We start from the raw sequence: 21,306 nt of genomic DNA on the forward strand, positions 1-21,306 counted from the left end.
TATTTCCTTACCAGCGAGGCTTTTGGGAGGGACGGTCTCCGATCTATCACCTGCTTTGACTGGAAACTGCACTTCGGCAGTCTTTTTCTCAGCGCCGACATCTTATCGCAGTTTTCTTCGATTTTCGTAAAGCCTACGACACGGCGGCACATCCTCTTTACGCTCTGTGAGTGTGATCTTTGGGACCCCCTCCCGATTTTTATTCGCAAGTTCCTGTTCCATCAGTCATTCTTTGGATTGACATTGTTCTCAGCTCTCCGTAGACAGAGGAGAACGACGTCCTGTAGGACTCCGTATTAAGTGTCCTTCTTTTCCTCGTCGTTATTAGTGGACCTGTGGCCTCTGCTGGACCGTTGGTCATCCCTGCTTTTTATGTGGATGATTTCTGTATTTGAGCTAGCTACCATTCGGTGGCCTCTGTGGAACGACAGCTCCATGATGTCATCTGGTGTGCTTCCACTTGGACACTCTCATACAGTTTTCAGTTCTCTCCCCTTAAGTCGATGGTGGTGCATTTATGTCTCCATACTGCGATCCATCCTGATGCACAGCTCTACTCCCTGACGCTCAGCGTCTGACTAAAGTCCCCCAGTTCCGTTTCTTGGGTCTTCTGTTTGACAACAGTTTTTCTTCATTGCCCCATAATCGTCATCTGAAGGTAGCCTGTTTCCTTAAACTCAATCTTCTTTGCTTCCTTGCCCACACCTCTTGGGATGCAGATCATTTGACCCTTTTCCATCTTTACTGGGAATTATTGTGTCGTCTGGACTATGGTTGTCAAGTTTATGGATCAGATGCCCCTTCCACGCTGCTCCACTTGGACCTAGTTCAGCATTGCGGTACCCGTTTACCCAACAGTGCCTTCGCACTAGCCCTGTCGATAGTCTTCTGGTTGATGATATGATCCCTCCCCATTCGATTCGGCGGTCCCAGCTCCCCGTTTCCTGTGGCATCACTATTTGCTCTTCCCCTGCTCACCCCTGCCATTCTATTCTCTTTGTGGCTTTGGGCTGTCACCCACCTACTGCCTGCCCATGGGTGAGCTTACTCGTTGGGCTCCATGTCGCTTCTGTCCGCCGTGACTTCTATCTCCCCTCCTTCTCCACTTCCCCACGTTCTCTCCCGACCACTCCTCCCACCCCCTCTCTGCTCCTGGTAGTTCATCGGCCACAGATTCGGATGGATCACTTATGGGGTCAGAAAGTTTCCATTGCTCCACTGGTATTCCGTTATTTGTTCCAAAAGTTCTTAAATGAGTTTTAAGATGCTACTGTTCTTTACACCAAGTTTATGGACGAGATGCCTCTTCCACGCTGCTCCATTTGGACCTGGTTCAGCACAGTGGTACCCGTTTAGCCACCAATCATGTAGGATATGCTTTCATTTCTTCTGTTGGCACGGAACACCATCTGATAACTGTCACATCTGGGGAGTCTGTGAAATTGATGGCCATTTATCAGGCCATCTGCTTCATTAAACAGTCCTCACTCCCTGCCCCCACCATTTGGCCCTTCGCACTAAATACGTCCTTCCACCTTCCTTGCGTCGGAAATTAGCGGATGACCCTCGCATTTTTTCGTCTGTCCTCGGTTTCTCCGCGAAAGTGGTTTGGGCCCTCAAGTAGAAGACCTTAATTTTTTCTCTGGAATTTGAGTCCCTCATTTAGCTTAGTAGATTATGGAGGCCTTGACATTCCCTCCACACCGTCAAGGTTCCCCTGCCTTTTCCCTATATTTTATCTGATCTGTTGTGCTATTTCGTTTTTCTCTTTTTTTGTTTTGTTTTTCTCTTTGTTTCTCTTTTTCTTCTGCCTTCTTCCCCGTTGTGTTGTCCCTGTTGTATCGTGATAATGGTATTGTGTGGGAGTTGGGACAAGTCGGTGGCCGTGCTGGTGCCCATCGCACATAGCACTTCTGGGGCACCCCTGCTCTTACCGTTTACACTGACCTCCCTCCTGTTCTTTCCTCTTACTCCTGCTCTGACGTCCCTTTTCCCTCTTATTTCCCACGTTATCCCTTCTCCTTCACTGGACTGCGCTGTTTGTGTTGTTCCTCCCTTGATTTCTGCCATCCTAGATCACGGGACAGATGACCTCGCTGTTTAGTGCCCTCCCGCAAATCAACCAACCAACCAAAGTAGCATTACGGAGTCAATATATGACACTTTCAACACGATTTCATTAAATGACCTGAGTCACATTCCTTTTCCATATTAAATTCGCAAACCGACACTTTACCTTACATCAGGACAACTAAAATCCGCGGAACTTATTATGACCCCGAAAAGCGGCACAGAAACACGTTAGTGACAAGGTCCTCCAGAGAGCATCTTTAAGGCCACCATCTTATAGCCCCCAGGATCCCATTAGCCACTTTTCCCGCCATGGCCACTTTGCCCAGCGCTCCCTATTGGTAACGGAATAATGAAGGCAGAATCCTCAAATTACATTTACTGTTAAGACGTGCAGCGTTTACGTTATGTTAGTTTATTTTATCTGCAACTTGTTAACCTTTTGAAGTTTGCAGACGACACTCAGAACGTGCACTGTACAGTGCTGCAGGCTCTACTTTATATTTCTTGCAAATGTGTAAGGCCTTGAACATACCCTAGAGATCGTTGACAATGACATGTCTGTGGCTGTGCTGGCGCGCAGTTTTGTAGGCATCTGCTGCCCGGACAAACCCACCGCTGAGGACGGGCCCGTTCTGCCAGGGGACGGGTCCCCGCCGTCACTGGAAGAAATCGTCTCGAGGCTCAACAACCCAAGTAAGTGCTGTCTGCTGACTGTGTTTTTCTAAATATTTTCTCTTAGCTAAGTATATTGACGCATGGTAGAAAAAATACTAACTGAATATCAAGGGAGATTTGTTTTAAGATATCATAGCTAAGATGCAGGAAAGATTGATCTTCGAATTGTGAATAAACATCTCTGTAGCAAATGTGAAACAGTTGTAAGGAATTAGAAGAAAGTACTACAACAGACGTACGAGAACAGATGGTGGTGCGTACATTGTTCGGAAGCGTTTTCTGGGTATTTTTGTGTAATGGGCCTATGACTTCCTGATGGCTTGTCACAGAATAATAACTTCACTATAATTTAATCAGCTTGTTACCGCTATTACCTAGTTTCTGTAAAAATAGCTCCACAACGGTGGAAAGCGGAATGGGAAAGGCCCGATGGATACTCCACTCCACTTTCGCCCGTCAATTTACAGAACGAATTAAAGGGACTCGAAAACATCGCTCAGAACAATGGATATAATCCCAGTATAGTGAGACAGTTGTTTAACAAAAAATCACGAAAGAAGACTACCTCCCTCTCCACCTCTACAGTTCAGTTACCCACAATCAAAACCAGACAACGAAATATATATCAGTTCCCTTTATAGGTAACGTATCCTATAAGATAGGTCGTTTATTAAAAAACCTAGGGTATAAAGTTTCATACTCTACCACCAACAACCTTAAAAAGGAGTTAGTCCATTCTCTTGATAAAGCTACTGATAAATCGTCTCTGTCAGGTGTGTATAAGATTACTTGTGCTGAATTTCCCTCTTATTACATTGGCCAGACAGGAATGGCCCTGTCTGTTAGGTTTAAAGAGCATCTGCTGACCAAAAGCGGTGATGGAACACGAGGATCTACATTTGCTGATCATCTTGTCCAAATGGCCCATGCTCCCAAGCCTCTAAAAGACTCAGAACTTTTGCATAATGAAGTCAAAGGACGTAAATTAGACACCCTTGAAGAATTGTAAATTTTAAACATCTTATTATTGATAGAGAAAATTTAGTTAATCATCAGCTGCAACTAAAAAATAGAAATTATTTCGAAGGATTTCAACCTTTGCTCCAGTGGAGTTGACCCACAGTCTGCTTCGAATGACCGATATGCTATTTCCTATCTGTTTTGTCCCTTTATTGTAGTGCGATTTTACATTGTGTCTCTATGTATTTTGTATTGTACTGGTAATGACACCTAGTTGATAAGGTATTTCTTAATTTTCCTGTTTTGTGTTAAAGATATTTTATGCCTCTCATGGTTGTGTTTCCCATACTAATTTATTAGTTACTGTAGTGGAGCTTCGCCCTCGTATTATAATATCTGAATGTTAATTTTCATACCCTGACTTTGCAGCTACTGCTCATGTTAACTGTTTAATGTACTGTACCAACAGTTATGTCTTTCCATTTGTAGGACTGCTTCCCGTCACAATTTGTTTACAATTTACGCTTGCGCTAATTAGTTTTGAGACAGCTTGTCTCTAGCGCTTGCGCATGCGCTTGGGCGCTGGCCGAGCCTCGCCGCGGAACTGCTCGCGACGCATAGTTTCCTTGTTTCTTACGTATGACCCTCATTCCTGGCCGGTGTAGCTCCGTCTACGTTTGTCTTAATTTTTTTAGTTTCGACAGACGTAATCTTATGACTATGCATTTTTATTCTGTTTTAATTTTATTCTGCGACATGGGCAACGTTTGGCCCTCAAAATAATGTAATTTTTGTAAGTACCACGATTTTCTTTATTGTGAAATCATTAGATTGATGATATATTTCAATGTGTAACATATGTCTGTATGGGTCAGTTTATAGGTTCTAAAGAAGATACCATTATTGGCATCGAAGCCTAGGCTTAACTTATGAAATTTTACCTTGCAACTGAAGGCTCAATTTCTTAATTTCTGAACAATTCACGGTTGCTGAAGAGCTGCAAAATGTTAAAGATTTGTATATTTTTATGACAGTGTTTTCATATGTTTTGTTAGTGTACAGTTACAGTACGTAACAAAAGCGAAACTGTCCCGTTTCAGGAATTGTTCAAAATGTCGACCAACATGGTCTGTTCAGAGTTACTTTGATAGGAGCCGCCGGCCGAGGTGGCCGAGCGTTTCTAGGCGCTACAGTCTGGAACCGCGCGACCGCTAAGGTCGCAGGTTCGAATCCTGAATCGGGCATGGATGTTTGTGAATATACTTAGGTTAGTTACGTTTGAGTAGTTCTAAGTTTTAGGGGACTGATGACCTCACAAATTAAGTCCCATAGTGCTCATAGTCTTTTGAACCATTTGACAGAAGCCCAGGACTTTGGCATACTACTTCCGCGCCTGAGACAATTGTGCCAAACCAGGACGGCCGAAGTCTCGTAAACTAGGCTTTTCCAGGGTCTTCAGAAGAAGGCCACTGGAATAATGCTGACGATCATATCGACCACAGAACAAGAACGCAATGACCAATACATTGTTGTAGAAAAGAAATGCAAGGGTCGTCAGTCGTGCTTAGGTATCTCGTTGGTTAGAGCACTTGCCAACGACAGGAAAAACTCCCAACTTCGATAATCGTCATGTGCACAGTTTTAATCTGCCAAGAAGTTTCATATCAGCGCACAATCCGCTGCAGAGAGAAAACTTCATTCTGTAAACATCCCCCAGGCTGTGGCTAAGCCGCGTCTCCGCAATATCCTTATTTCCAAGAGTGCTAGTTCCGTAAGTTTTGCAGGAGGACTTCTGTGAAGTTTGGGAGGTGGCAGACGAGGTACTGAACGGAAATAAAGCTGTGAAGATGGGATGTGAGTCGTACTTGGATAGCTCAGACGATAAGGCACTTGCCAGCGGAAGACAAAGGTCCCAAGTTCGAGTCTCGTTCGGTCCAGGGTATAGTTTTCATCTGGGAGGGAGTTTCATATCAACACACACTCCGCTCCAGAGCGAAAATTTCAGTCTGGAAATGCAGTATAAATTTGCAACGCGCGGAGACCAGGGTGCCTTATACCAAGCTTTGACGTCGTAACTGCACTCAAGGACACCCTCAGTCTTCATGTATTATCTTCTATGCGCCAGTACCATTGTGTCATTTTACAACAGAACAATGGTCCTCCATGCACGGCACGTGTCTCTCCTTACCAACTGTCCGTGTGACGGTGAGGTGCGGCCGTGGCTAGCTAGGTACCCGGACCTGTCCCCGATAGAACACATGAAGGAACTAGTCGAACGTCTACTCCATCCCAATGCCAGTTTCCAGGATTTCAAGGACTAGTGACAACAACTGTGTGACAGAATGAGATTTTCACGCTGCAGCGGAGTGTGCGCTGATATGAAACTTCCTGACAGATTAAAATTGTGTGCCTGATCGAGACTCGAACTCGGGACCTTTTCACGACTCACAGCCCGTCCTCACAGCTTCAATTCTGCCAGTGTTTTCGCCTCCTACCTTTCAAACTTCACAGAAGCTCTTCTGCGAAAGGTCCCGAGTTCGAGCCTCGGTCCGGCACACAGCTTTAATCTGTCAGGAAGTTTCAACTGTGTGACAGTTTGCTTCGGGAGAGGACTTAGATGGTTTATGACACCCTTCCGAACTGAACCTCGCATACATCACGCTCAGAGGGGTTGCAACGTCATACAGATAAGTACAGTTATACTGCCAAGTTCTTTGTAAATTTTTACACGATCACTGAATACCATCACTTACTCTTTCAAACAGTGAAGTTTAATTTTGTTTCCTCCTCCTCTTCTGGGTGCCTTACTTCTTTTCTCAAGCAGAGTATGTGTCTCTTATTTCAACCTCTTATGTACACTCTCTGTCTTGTTGGTACAGGAAACAAGCCGCTATAAAGTGATCAGACAGTGCGATTTACGTGTAGTATGTAGTGAAGTAAACGGCTTGCTATGAACCATCCACAATTTTTGCCACCTTGGTGTGGTGTAAGTGCTACTGTTCGGCTGCAGACCTCCCTTTTAACCGTTGCTAAGCCGCCCCTGGAGACGAAAGTGACAGTGGGCGATGTGGCGCTTGCAGCTTGCGGCAAGACGGAGCAGGGCGAGTGGCGGTGGATGGTGGCGCTGATCCGCTACGGCGAGGAGCACTTCTGCGGCGGCGCGCTCATCTCGGAGACGCACGTGCTCACCGCCGCGCACTGCATCGAGCCGTGAGTACCGCGCCGCTCCGCTGCTGCGTCTCGCCTACCGGCCGCCACTCTTCAACATCGCCAGATGTGGACAGAGGGCGGTCTGCGCTAAGCGCTGCAACAAAGGCAGCTCTCGTACATTGTTAGCAGACACTATCTACTAAAATCACCAGGAGGTCAATATGAACCGGGAAATGATTTAGACAAGATACCTCCAGAGCGCGAAAAGTGGCAGTTGACCCTAAACAATAAAAAGTGTGAAGTCCTCCACTTGAATACTGAAAAAAACCAGTTACATTTCGGTTATCTGATGAAGAACACAAAGGCTTCCGTCCTCGTCACTCCATTCCACCGTCATCCAGGCTTGCTTAAGTACCTCATCCCTCAACACCTTCTGAAGTTCCTCAAACAATCATCCACTTCAATAAAACCTATACGCCACCTAAGATCCCACGATATCCTTACTCCTGAGAGTCTGCATAAATTCAACACCACATTCATCTGCGTAAACATCTTGTTGTTTTTGTGGTCTTCAGTCCAGAGGCTGGTTTGATGCAGCTCTCCATGCTACTCTATCCTGTGCAAGCTTCTTCATCTCCCAGTACCTACTGCAACCTACATCCTTCTGAATCTGCTTAGCGTATTCATCTCTTGGTCTCCCTCTACGATTTTTACACTCCACGCCGCCCTCCAATACTAAATTAATGATCCCTTGATGCCTCAGAACATGTCCTACTAACCGATCCCTGCTTCTAGTCAAGGTGTGCCACAAATTTCTCTTCTCCCTAATTCAATTCAGTACCCCCTCATTAGTTATGTGATCTACCCATCTAATCTTCAGCATTCTTCTGTAGCACCACATCTCAAAAGCTTGTATTCTCTTCTTGTCCAGACTATTTATAGTCCACGTTTCACTTCCATACTCCATACAAATACTTTCAGAAACGACATCCTGACACTTAAATCTATACTCGTTGTTAACAAATTTCCCTTTTTCAGAATCGCTTCCCTTGCCACTGCCAGTCTACATTTTATACCCTCTCTATTTCGACCATCATCAGTTATTTTGCTCCCCAAGTAGCAAAACTCATTTACTACTTAAACGTCTCATTTCCTAATCTAATACCCTCAGCATCACCTGATTTAGTTAGACTACATTCAATTATCCTCGTTTTGCCTTTGTTGATGTTCATCTTATATTCTCCTTGCAAGACACTGTCCATTCCGTTCAGCTGCTCTTCCAGGTCTCTGACAGAAATCTTAAACGATCAAAAAATCAGCTGTATATCATCGTGACGTTGAAGCTCTTTTGCCCGTGTTTGCTTTAAAAATGCATATGTTTTTGGATGGGGTCCGCCTTTAGCAAAACATAATTTTGCTTTATATTCCAAACATGTTTCACTGCAGTTGCAGCATCATCAGTAGGCTTTTATTTTATGGCTGTAAAACATCAAGAATGTTATATAAAATGGTATGAATACATAATTTTATGTGTTCTTAAAAAATTATAATTACGATTTTAATAACTAATATCTACATGTGTACAAACAGTAAAAAACTTTCTTTATGTTTTACAGCCATAAAATTAAAGCTCACTGATGACGCTGCAACTGCAGTGAAACATGTTTGAAATATAACACAAAACTTTGTTCTGCAAAAGGCAGACCCCATTCATAAACACATGTACACATATTTATCTTTTAACCAAGGCAGCTCTCCACCTTTATTTTGTGAAAATATTCATTTTTAACGACTTGTAAAAATTTCAATACGTTTTAGACATTTTACTATCGTTTGCCTGAAGAGCGGCGAAAAGAAAAATAAATAAATACAAAGCGTGTTTTTTAAGTAAGGTCCGTTTTGTTTTAGACACTAGTTGTTCGCGCGCATACCGCAACAAGCGCGTGCGTCGTGTACCGGCATGCCTCGGGAACAACTGCGCTCAGTTTCAACTCTGTAGCTAACCTGAACGGCTCTGCTCCGTGCTTTCAAAATGTTTAAGACAATCAACTAGGCCGCCACGTGTGAGGTTCACTCAGTGATTCGCTTTTTGTCAGCAAGGAACCTGTCTGCTGCAGAAATTCATCGAGAGATTTGTGAAGAGTATGGTGATACTGTTATGAGTGAAAGCAAAGTGCGTGAGTGGGTACGAGAATTCAAAGATGGTCGTGACAACGTCCATGACGAGAACCGCTCCGGTCGCTCTCCTTTGATTACACCGAGCGACGTGGCGCAGTGGTTAGACACTGGACTCGCATTCGGGAGGACGACGGTTCAATCCCGCGTCCGGCCATCCTGATTTAGGTTTTCCGTGATTTCCCTAAATCACTCCAGGCAAATGCCGGGATGGTTCCTCTGAAAGGGCACGGCTGACTTCCTTCCCCATCCTTCTACACTCCTGGAAATGGAAGAAAGAACACATTGACACCGGTGTGTCAGACCCACCATACTTTCTCCGGACACTGCGAGAGGGCTGTACAAGCAATCAATGATCACACGCACGGCACAGCGGACACACCAGGAACCGCGGTGTTGGCCGTCGAATGGCGCTAGCTGCGCAGCATTTGTGCACCGCCGCCGTCAGTGTCAGCCAGTTTGCCGTGGCATAAGGAGCTCCATCGCAGTCTTTAACACTGGTAGCATGCCGCGACAGCGTGGACGTAAACCGTATGTGCAGTTGACGGACTTTGAGCGAGGGCGTATAGTGGGCATGCGGGAGGCCGGGTGGACGTACCGCCGAATTGCTCAACACGTGGGGCGTGAGGTCTCCACAGTACATCGATGTTGTCGCCAGTGGTCGGCGGAAGGTGCACGTGCCCGTCGACCTGGGACCGACCGCAGCGACGCACGGATGCACGCCAAGACCGTAGGATCCTACGCAGTGCCGTAGGGGACCGCACCGCCACTTACCAGCAAATTAGGGACACTGTTGCTCCTGGGGTATCGGCGAGGACCATTCGCAACCGTCTCCATGAAGCTGGGCTACGGTCCCGCACACCGTTAGGCCGTCTTCCGCTCACGCCCCAACATCGTGCAGCCCGCCTCCAGTGGTGTCGCGACAGGCGTGAATGGAGGGACAAATGGAGACGTGTCGTCTTCAGCGATGAGAGTCGCTTCTGCCTTGGTGCCAATGATGGTCGTATGCGTGTTTGGCGCCGTGCAGGTGAGCTCCACAATCATGACTGCATACGACCGAGGCGCACAGGGCCAACACCCGGCATCATGGTGTGGGGAGCGATCTCCTACACTGGCCGTACACCTCTGGTGATCGTCGAGGGGACACTGAATAGTGCACGGTACATCCAAACCGTCATCGAACCCATCGTTCTACCATTCCTAGACCGGCAAGGGAACTTGCTGTTCCAACAGGATAATGCACGTCCGCATGTATCCCGTGCCACCCAACGTGCTCTAGAAGGTGTAAGTCAACTACCCTGGCCAGCAAGATCTCCGGATCTGTCCCCCATTGAACATGTTTGGGATTGGATGAAGCGTCGTCTCACGCGGTCTGCACGTCCAGCACGAACGCTGGTCCAACTGAGGCGCCAAGTGGAAATGGCATGGCAAGCCGTTCCACAGGACTACATCCAGCATCTCTACGATCGTCTCCATGGGAGAATAGCAGCCTGCATTGCTGTGAAAGGTGGATATACACTATACTAGTGCCGACATTGTGCAAGCTCTGTTGCCTGTGTCTATGTGCCTGTGGTTCTGTCAGTGTGATCATGTGATGTATCTGACCCCAGGAATGTGTCAATAAAGTTTCCCCTTCCTGGGACAATGAATTCACGGTGTTCTTATTTCCATTTCCAGGAGTGTATAATCCGATGAGACCGATGACCACGCTGTCTGGTCTCCTTCCCCAAACCAACCAACCAACCTTTGATTACAGACGATTTGGTGGCTTCAGTTGAAGCAAGGATTCGTGAGAACAGGCGCTTCACAATAACTGGTCTCTCAAACGAATTTCCTGACGTGTCGAGACCAGTGCTTTACAACATTGTTTCTGAACACCTTAAGTTTAGGAATCTGTGCTCCCATTAGGTCCGAAACTCCTAAAAGAGGGCCACAAAAACCAAAGATTTGAGTGTGCGATGAAGTTCTTGACTCGTTACCACGAAGAAGGTGACGGCTTCTTGAGTAAGATGGTAACTGGAGACGAAACATGGGTTTCGCATATCACCCCTGAATCGAGGCAGCAGAGCGTGGAATGGAGACACACACACACACACACACACTCGCCTGTAAAGGTGAAGGCCAAACAGACTCGGTGGCGTCGGTGTTTTGGGATAAACATGGTGTTTTGTTGGTTGACTTCATGCAATTAGAAACCTCTATAAACACAGAAGCATAATGCCAAACTCTGAGAAAGCTATGCAGAGCGACTCAAAACAAAAGACGCGGCATGCTGACAAAGGGAATTGTCCTTCTCCATGACAATGCAAGACCTCACTCTGCAGGTCAGACCCGCGATTTATTGGACAGTTTAGGCTGGGAAGTTTCAGACCACCCACCCTACAGTCCTCATCTTGCGCCGAGCAATTACCATCTGTTCCTCTACCTCAAAGAACACATCAGTGACAACCTTTACAATGATGACAACGACGTGAAAATGGCAGTGAACTCTTGGTCATCGGAGGAGGCGGCAAGTTTTTATGAGTTCATTGTGAGTTATGATACGTGTTTGAACAAACCTGGCAACTATGTCGAAAAATAGAGTGAAGTATGTACTTTCTGAAAATAAATTTACTTTTTTGAAATAACATTTCGTTGTGTACTTATGTTCAAATGGACCTTACTTAAAAAACACGCCTCTTAACACAAATGTTAGGTTGTAGACTTTGATAAATACAAGTAAATAGAAACAATATAAACCGGAACCATTACACAGAAAATGAAAATATTGGATGGAAGACGAACCAAAGGTCGAGTTTCAAAGACAGAATATTTGGAAGCTGCAGCAAATCTACTACGCTTGTCCGTCCTCTTCTGTTACTATGCTGTATGGGACCTTTACCAGGCAGGATTGGCAGAGGATATCGAGGAAGTTCAAAGAAGGGCTGCTGTATTATCGCGAAATGTCATGCATATTATAAGCGACTTGGAATAGCATCAATAAAACAAAGGCGTTTTTCGTTGCACGTATATCTTACAACGAAAATTCCATCCCCAACTTTCTCCACCGAGTGCGAAAATATTTTATTAGCTCCCACCTACATAAGGAAAAGTGACTCTGGTAAGGAAATGAGAGATATAAGAGGTCCCTCGAAAAGATTTAAGTGTATTTTTCTCCAATTTGCTAATCTAGAATGTGCGTGGTCATCAATTAATACCGATTCGCTCTGTTGCAGTTAATATTCACTAGAAACAAGTCGGGGAAAGCACGAAAAACAAAAATTAGGATCTCTAACATGACAACATTTCCACCATTGACTATAATTACTGTTTATTTTTCACTTGCCATTTTCGTTTATTCCCCCACTGTCAATTGGTAGCTGCAAGGAACAGGAGACAGTTACATACAAAGTTGTCAAAACTATAGGCCCATATCTCTTATATCGAGTTGTTGTAGAATTCTTGAACACTTCATATGTTCACTTATTATGAGAATTCTGAAGACCGAAAATCTTCTGTGTAGGAATCATCATGTGAACGCCAGCTCGCTCTGTTCCTCCATGAGGCCCAGAAAACAGTAGACGCCGACGAACACGTAGATGCTGTGTTCCTTGACTTCCAGAAGGGATTTGATACAGTTCCCCACTGCCGTCTAATAAACGAAATACGAGAGTACGGAATATCAAGCCCGCTGTGTGATTGGACTGAAGAGATTCTAGCAAACAAACCACAGTACGTCGTTCATAATGGAGAGAAGTCTTCAGAAGTAAAAGTAACTTCAGTAATACCCCAAGGGCGTAATATAGGACCATTACTTTCCACACTATATATAAGTGTCCTAGGAGATAACACAGAAAATTCAGTGAGTATTTTCATGGGTGATGTTGTTGTACACAGAGAAGTCACGTCAGTAGAAAACTATACCGTAATCGAAGAAGACCTGTAGACGGCCGGCAGAGATTGGCAAATGATCCTTAATACAAACAGATGTGTTGTATTCCATGTAAATAGGCTGAAAGACCCGTTATTGTATGGCTACATGATTGAAGAACGAATACTGGAAACAGTTACGTTCATAAAATGGGTAGATGTATGCGTACAGAGCTAGTTAAAGTGAAGCAACCACATGGACCTAATCGCAGGTAAGACAGATGCAGACAAAGATTCATTGGAAGAATCATCAGGAAATGTAGTCCACCCATAGTGAAAGTATCTTACAAAACACTCGTTCGACTAATACCTGAATATTGCTCCTCTATGATCCGCACCAGATAGGATTGATTGATGAAGTAAAGAAGATCCAAACAAGAGCAGCGCGTTTCGTTACAGCTTCATTTAGTAAGCACGGAAGCGTCACGTAGGTGGTCAGCCAACGCCAATGGCCGACGCTGCAAGGGAGACATGCTGAATCTCGGCGTGGTTTATTCTTAAAGTTAGGGGAGTGTATTTCCTGGAAAATTCAACCAATGTACTGCTTCCCCCCCTACGTATATCTTGTGACAAGACCATGAAGGTAAAATGAGAGAGACTCGAGCCCACAAAGAGGCTTACCAGTAATCATTCTACCCGCGAACCATTCGCGACTGAAACAGGAGAAGGAGAAAGCGGCAGCGTTGCTCAATGAACACGCGACGACGCAGCGTGAGGTGGTTTGCATAGTATGGATGCAGCTGTAGACAAAATGACAGAATTGCAAGCAATGACGGTTTATTAGTACAGTGAACAGGTGAAAACTTACTCGATGTGTGTGAGGACAAGTCACCAAACAGCCGAGTCACCGGCGTATGGTAAGAAAGCAGGATGATATCCTGTCCTCACGCATGTCAAAAAAGTTTTTACTTATTCATTGTACTAATAAGCAGTGACGGCCTTTATTTTTGCCGTTTTTTGTCAGTGTTGCGAAAAATTTACTGCCCGTTCCTTGCAGCTACTGCGTGACAAGTGTATTGATACCGAAATTTGGCGAATATTGGAAACTAAGAGATAATTACAGGAGATCACATTGTCATTTTTAGAAATTTTGAATGACTGTCGTACGTTCCCGAAAGATATTAAAAATTAGGATACTCGGGCAGGTATTTGAACTCTTAAGAACTAGACACATTTTTGTAAAATGTAAACTTTCACTGCGGGAAATGTCACAATTAATAAAAACTTCCGGGCTATTACGCCGTGTCGGGTGATTTCGCATTAAAACCCAACAAAAACCAAGAACCAGAAGAAAAAAAGTGACAAAAAATTACTAGAAGAGCACAAGGGCAACTGTAGAAGGGGAGAGACTGACAGAGCGGCTGTTGCGAACATGCTTTGCAACCAAGAGACCCCCTGATTGATTCTGGTAGGACTCAAGTACTGGCAGCCACAAGCGGATACCATCAAAAGCTCTACAGAGAGGCCATAGAGATCGCAAAACACTCCGGGAATTTCAGTGGGAAGGATGAGGGCGTGAAACTGAATTACATCTGGATCCCGGTGCTGAATAAGATGTGTCCAACATTGGGTGATAGCAACACCTCACGACGGCAACCGACAACGGCCAGTTGCGCCGGGTATTCAAAGCATGTGACGGCACACCACTGTGCGGGAGCACTCGTAAGCGGAATTTTTCTGCAGTCAGTAGCGAGCCAGAGTGTGAATCGGCCACTCAAAGGAACTACGATTCCCCTTGAAAATATCCTTGGCAGATGGGAACGAAGCTTTGGGTTCGAGTGTGAAGTCCATCCAATCACGGCATAATAACACGGAATATTTTATTACTTTAGATGTTTTTATACACTCATAAATTAATTTCATTTTCAGAAGTTCTCTCTAACTGCAGAGAAATGCCGTGGAGCAACTACTCCTTTGCTCCTTTCTTCCTCATTGTCTTGGTCAGCTTCTCGTATTTTAATTTTCTAGAGAACTGCATAAGGAAAAGGCCAGCGAGTGATGGCATACTCATGACGGCAAATGTTCCCCATTCTTTGCTCTCATAACCACATGAGACACCTTAGCGGCTGGTGCATATCTGTACAGCTTGATGCTCAGTTGGCCGCCAACGACAATAAAGTAGTCCGGGTGAAAGCTACTGCCGGTCAGCTGGACGCCAAGGCCGCACTTTCACTTTACTACGGTGTTCATAACGTCTACTAAGCGTTTATTGAGACTCTGTATTGATATGAGCAGCTGAACACCAATTGCTTCCTCATCACTGCTAACAACAGAGGCTTAAAGTGTGAAGATTATTACGAATTTCATGTTAGAAACTGGACTGTATAGTAAGGTCTCAGTCGAATGGCAGCTTCTCGTCTCTCAAATCACAACTTACATGTGCGCGAAACTACATTTGCACATGCATTAAACAACAAAACGTAGACTATTACCACTCACAACGTCGAATCAATCTTACTTAGTAGAAATTATTCTAACATACCAACAGATACAGTACATTTCTTTAATTTGTTATATCTCTTTCATTATATCTTTCCTTCTATCGTAAATAATAGAAGCAATAAATCCTAACCTATTCAGCAACTGACGTTCACAGCAATAAGTAGGAAGAGAACAGTCCATGACCAGAAAAGTCACACTTATTAAAATATTCTGTGCTATTTTTCCATGGTAAAATGAATTTCTTGCAGAAATATAACGCTGCGTACTAGATGCAGAGGGCATCTATAAAAGAGGGGGAGGGAGTGGTTGAAGCTTATATGAAGGCCCGATTCACATCCTAACTCGCTACTGACTTAATAAAAATTGTGTTGCCGTGTAATCCCACGTAGAGGCAAGATGTCACATGTGTTAGAAACTGAATGGTATCAACACAGAAAAGCCAAAGAAACTCGTACACCTGCTTAACATCGTGTAAAGCCCCCGCGGGCACACGGAAGTCACGCAGCAGGATGCGGCATGGACTTGACTAATGTCTGAAATAGTGCTGGGGAGACCTGACACCATGAATCCTGCAGGGCTGTCCATAAAACCATAAGAGTACGAGGGGTGGAGATCTCTTGCGAACAGCACGTTGCAATGCATCAGAGACATGCTCAATACTGTTCATGTCGGGGGAGTTTGGTAGCCAGCAAAAGTATTTAAACTCAGAAGAGTGTTCCTGGAGCCACTCTGTAGCAAATCTGGACTTGTGGGGTGTCGCATTGTCCTACTGGGATTGCCCAAGTCCGTCGGAATGCACAATGGACGTGAATGGATTCAGGTAATCAGAGAGGATGCTTACGTACGTGTCACCTGTCAGAGTCGTATCTAGACGTACCAGGGGTCCCATATCAGTCCAACTACACATGCGCCTGCCGGCCGCGGTGGTCTCGCGGTTCTAGGCGCGCAGTCCGGAACCGTGCGACTGCTACGGTCGCAGGTTCGAATCCTGCCTCGGGCATGGATGTATGTGATGTCCTTAGGTTAGTTAGGTTTAAGTAGTTCTAAGTTCTAGGGGACTGATAACCACAGCAGTTGAGTCCCATAGTGCTCAGAGCCATTTGAACCATTTGAACACATGCGCCACATCATTACAGAGCCTCCACCAGCTTGAAAAAATGGCTCTGAGCACCATGGGACTTAACATCGGACGTCATCAGTCCCCTAGAACTTAGAACTACTTAAACCTAACCAACCAAAGGACATCACACACATCCATGCCCGAGGCTGGACTCGAACCTGCGACCGTAGCAGTAGCGCGGTTGCGGACTGAAGCCCCAGACCCGCAGGTTCATCGCGGCCGGTACCAGCTTCTCAGATCCCTGCTGACATACAGGGTCCATGGATTCATGAGGTTGCCTCCATACCATTACACGTCTCTCCGCTCGATACAATTTCAACGAGACTTGTCCGACCAGGAACATGTTTCCAGGAATCAAAAGTCCAATGTCGGTTTTGACAGGCCCAGGCGAGGCGTAAAACTTTGTGTTGTGCAGTCATCAAGGGTACCCGAGTGGGCCTTCGGCTTCAAAAGCCCACGACGATGATGTTTCTTTGAATGGTTCGATCGCCGACAATTGCTGCAGATTTCAGTTCTAAGTCACTAGCACTGAAATCTGCAGCAATCTGCGGAAGGGTTGCATTTCTGTCACGTGAAACAATTCTCTTCAGTCGTCGTTGGTCCCATTCTTGAAGGATCTTTTTCCGGCCGCAGCGATGTAGGAGGTTTGTCATTTTACCGGATTCCTGATATTCACGGGACACTTGTCAAATGGTCGTACGGGAAAATCCCCCCCTTCCTCGCTACCTCTGGGATGGTGTTCAAATGGCTCTGAGCACTATGGGACTTAACTTCTGAGGTCATCAGTCCCCTAGAACTTAAAACTACTTAAACCTAACTAACCTAAGGACATCTCACACAACCATGGCCGAGGCAGGACTCTAATCTGCGACCGTAGCGGTCGCGCGGTTCCAGACTGATGCGCCTAGAACCGCTCGGCCACACCGTTCGGCTCGGGGATGGTGTGTCCCTCCGCTCATGCGCCGACTATAACATTACTTTCGAACTCACTAAATTTTGGATCACCTGACATTGTAGCAGCGGTAACTGATCTAACAATTGCGCCAGGCACTTGTCTTATATAGACGTTGCCGACCACAGCGCCGTATACTGCCTGTTTACATATCTAAGTATTTGAATACGCGTGCCTGTACCAGTTTCTTTGGCGCTTCAGTATGTATTCCGATGCTGAAGATGATATGCACAGTCTTCTGCCGTGGTGTTATAGTAACAGCGGACGATAACAACAGGCAAAGATCAATTTAGCTCGAGTTTTGATTACATGTGACGTCGCGTCCCATATAGAAATGCGCATTTAAATACACAGATATGTAAAAACTCACAATACGGCGCTGCGGACGGCAACGTGTGCCCTTGATGACTGCACGACACAAAGCTTTACGCCTCGCCTGGGTCCGTCAACACCGACATTGGACTGTTGATGACTGGAAACATGTTGCCTGGTCGGACGAATATCGTTTAAAATTGTATCGAGCGGATGGACGTGTACCGGTATGGAGACAACTACATGAATCCATGGACCCTGCATGTCAGCAGGGGCCTGTTCAAGCTGGTGGAGGCTCTGTTATGGTGTGCGTGGTATGCCTTTGGGGTGATATGGGACCTCTGATTAGTCTAGATACGACTTTCACAGTTGACACGTACGTAAGCATCCTGTGTTATCACCTGCATCCATTCATGTCCATTGTGAATTCCAACAGACTTGGGCAGTTTCACCAGGACAATGGGACTCGCCACACGTCCATAATTGCTACAGAGTGGCTCCAGAAACACTCTTCTGAGTTTAAACACTTCCGCTGGCCACCAGACTCCCCCGATAAGAACATTACTGAGTATATCTGGGATGCCTTACACCGTGCTGTTCGCAAGAGATCTCCACCTCTCGTACTCTTATGAATTTATGGACAGCCTTGCAGGATTCATGGAATAAATTCCCTCCAGCACTACTTTAGACATTAGTCGAGTCTATCACACGTCGTGTTGCGGCACTCCTGCATGCTTAGGGGACCCGAGGCGATATTAGGCGAGTGAACCAATTTCTTTGTCTCGTCCGTGTGTATACACACATCAAAGACAGTTTTGCATCACCTCGGTTCCTAGAGTTTCGTAACCTGTACTGAAAATTGGAGTAGAGGTCGACATAAACATCATTTCCGCCCTTTTTATTGATCATGAAAACCACACATTGCATGTTCTACAGCGAGACCTTCAGAGGTGGTGGTCCACGTTGCTGTACACACCGGTACCTCTAATACCCAGTAGGACGACGTCTTGCATCGATACATGCCTGTATTCGTCGTGGCATACTATCGACAAGTACATCAGGGCACTGTTGGCCCAGATTGTTCCACTCCTCAACTGTGATTTGGCGTAGATCCCTCAGAGTGGTTGGTGGGTCACGTTGTCCATAACCTTTTCAATCTATCCCAGCCATGTTCGATAGGTTTCATGTCTGGAGAACATGCTGGCCACTATAGTCGAGCGATGTCGTTATCCTGAAGGAGGTCATTCACAAGATGTGCACGATGGGGGCGCGAATTGTCGTCCATGAAGACGAATGCCTCGCCTATATGCTGCCGATATGGTTGCACTCTCGGTCTGAGGATGGAATTCACGTATCGTACAGCCATATCAGCAGCGTACATCAGACCTACATAATGTCACCTCAAAACAGTAGGAAACCTCCACCTTGCTGCAATCGCTGGACAGTGTGTCTAAGGCATTCAGCCTGACTGGGGTGCCTCCAAACACGTCTCCGATGGTTGTGTAGTTGAAGAAATATACGACACTCATCGGTCAAGAGAACGTGATGCCAGTCCTGAGCAGTCCATTCGGATTGTTGTTGGGCCCATCAGTACCGCACTTCATGGTGTCGTGGTTGCAAAGATGGACCTCGCCATGGAAGTCGTGAGTGAAGTTGCTCATCATGCAGCCTATTGCTCACCGTTTGAGTCGTATCACGACGCCCTGTGGCTGCACGAAATGCATTATTCAACATAGTGACCGTTGCTGTCAGGGTTTGTCCGAGCCTTAATCCATAGGTAGCGGTCATCCACTACAGTAATAGGCATTGGGCGGCCGGAGCGAGGCATGTCATCGACAGTTCCTGCCTCTCTGCATCTCCTCCATGTCCGAACAACATCGCTTTGGTTCACTCCGATACGCCTGAACACTTCCCTTGTTGAGAGCCCTTCCTGGCACAAAGTAACAATGCGGACGTGATCGAATTGCCATATTGTCCGTCTAGGCATGGTTTAACTACAGACAACACGAGCTGTGCACCGCCTTCCTGCTGGAATGACTGGAACTGATCGGCAGTCGGGCCCCCTCCGTCTAATAGGAGCAGCTCAGCATGGTTATTTACATCTTTGGGCGGGTTTAGTGACATCTCGGACCAGTCAATGGAACTGTGTCTATGATGCAATATCCATAGTCAACGTCTATCTTCAGTAGTTCTGGAACCGGGATGATCCAAAACTTTTTTTTATGTGTGTATATAACATTTCAATATTATATAAATAGTGGATAATGTACTTTGGGAGTTGTCTTCTTCTATAGCAATCTTACGTGTTTCAAGTCAGCACAGTAATACTGAAGTGATCAGCACCGAAAAAGGTAGTTTCTCGTCTTTCCCACAATAATCTGTGTTCCAGACCATTACAACCTACTGCGGCATCAACTTACTGTCAGGTGTGTCCACTGCAAAGGGAAACAAGCAAAAAATGGCATAATAAGAACAGTGGTTCGACGCATTGCTAATATTGTGAAGTGTGGCATTGGTGCTCTGAACACACTGATACAGGATGCAAATAAATTGTTCATATAACCGTCAGTCAGTTACTGCAAATTAAAATATCCGTAGGGTATCTTTTTCGGTCTTTTTCAGATACGTTCTCCAGTGAAACAAACCAAATACATTACTGATGGAGTATGTGGATTTATACAAATTAGTATACTGACAGAACAATGAATCATCCATGTTTCGGCGCATTGTTCAAGACAGACTGGATCCTCTGGAAATTTCAAGTTATAGTGGGTACCACCTCGCGAAACAGTAGCTATAAATTGGATAATGCATCTATTTTATTTTTTTCTCCATTGTCACTCAGTTCGCTGCATCATAGAAATCTAGGATGCGCTTATCTTGAGGATTTCTTCGTCATTGTTGAAATGTTTGAGTATTTCTATGGCTCTCTGAAGAAACAGACTTGGCATCTCTTCTCCACAGTGAGAACCTGCGTATCGGCAGATTTTATCTTGTGGCCTTCCTCACATACCACGTGCGCCACCACAGCCCAACCTGCAATACTGTTTATGTTCGATGTTTCTGCTGCTGATGGATCGGTCGACCATTTCAACAGAGACTTCAGTGCATATACGCGTCATATGGTATTCTTCCGACAGCGTGAACTGAAATAAATTTGTGGTAAGGACTACGGGACCAAACTGCTGAGGTCATCGGTGCCTAGGCTTACGCACTACTTAATCTAACCTAAACTAACTTATGCGAAGGACAACACACACAAAACCATGCCCGAGGGAGGACTCGAACCTCCGACGGGGCGAGCCGGCTAACCGTGACAAGACGCCCTAGACCGCACGGTTACCCCGCGCATCCCTGAACTGAAAACCAACACACAGAGACGTTGCCTACATAAACTTTCAATCACTACCCGAGGCAGAAAAGACATATGATTAATACTTCATGGACGCGTGCTAGACACTTGGTGATACTTTGGTATCTTAGGTACATTTTTCGGGATAGTTTGACCTACACACCTACTTTCAACAGTTTCGAGTTG

General features: G+C 45.6%; 1 protein-coding gene across 1 annotated transcript in view; it reads left to right on the forward strand.

Annotated features, from left to right (window-relative positions):
* The window catches only part of LOC126359535 (proclotting enzyme-like), a 91,535-nt gene that overhangs the window by 35,513 nt on the left and 34,716 nt on the right, over nucleotides 1–21,306 (forward strand). The window contains exons 4-5 of the mRNA XM_050007638.1: nucleotides 2,654–2,766; nucleotides 6,789–6,918. Of these exons, the coding sequence (XP_049863595.1) occupies nucleotides 2,654–2,766; nucleotides 6,789–6,918 (243 nt within the window). The remainder of the gene's footprint in view (nucleotides 1–2,653; nucleotides 2,767–6,788; nucleotides 6,919–21,306) is intronic.

This window comes from Schistocerca gregaria, chromosome 1 (assembly GCF_023897955.1).
Source record: "Schistocerca gregaria isolate iqSchGreg1 chromosome 1, iqSchGreg1.2, whole genome shotgun sequence".
Classification (NCBI taxonomy): Eukaryota; Metazoa; Arthropoda; class Insecta; order Orthoptera; family Acrididae; genus Schistocerca; species Schistocerca gregaria.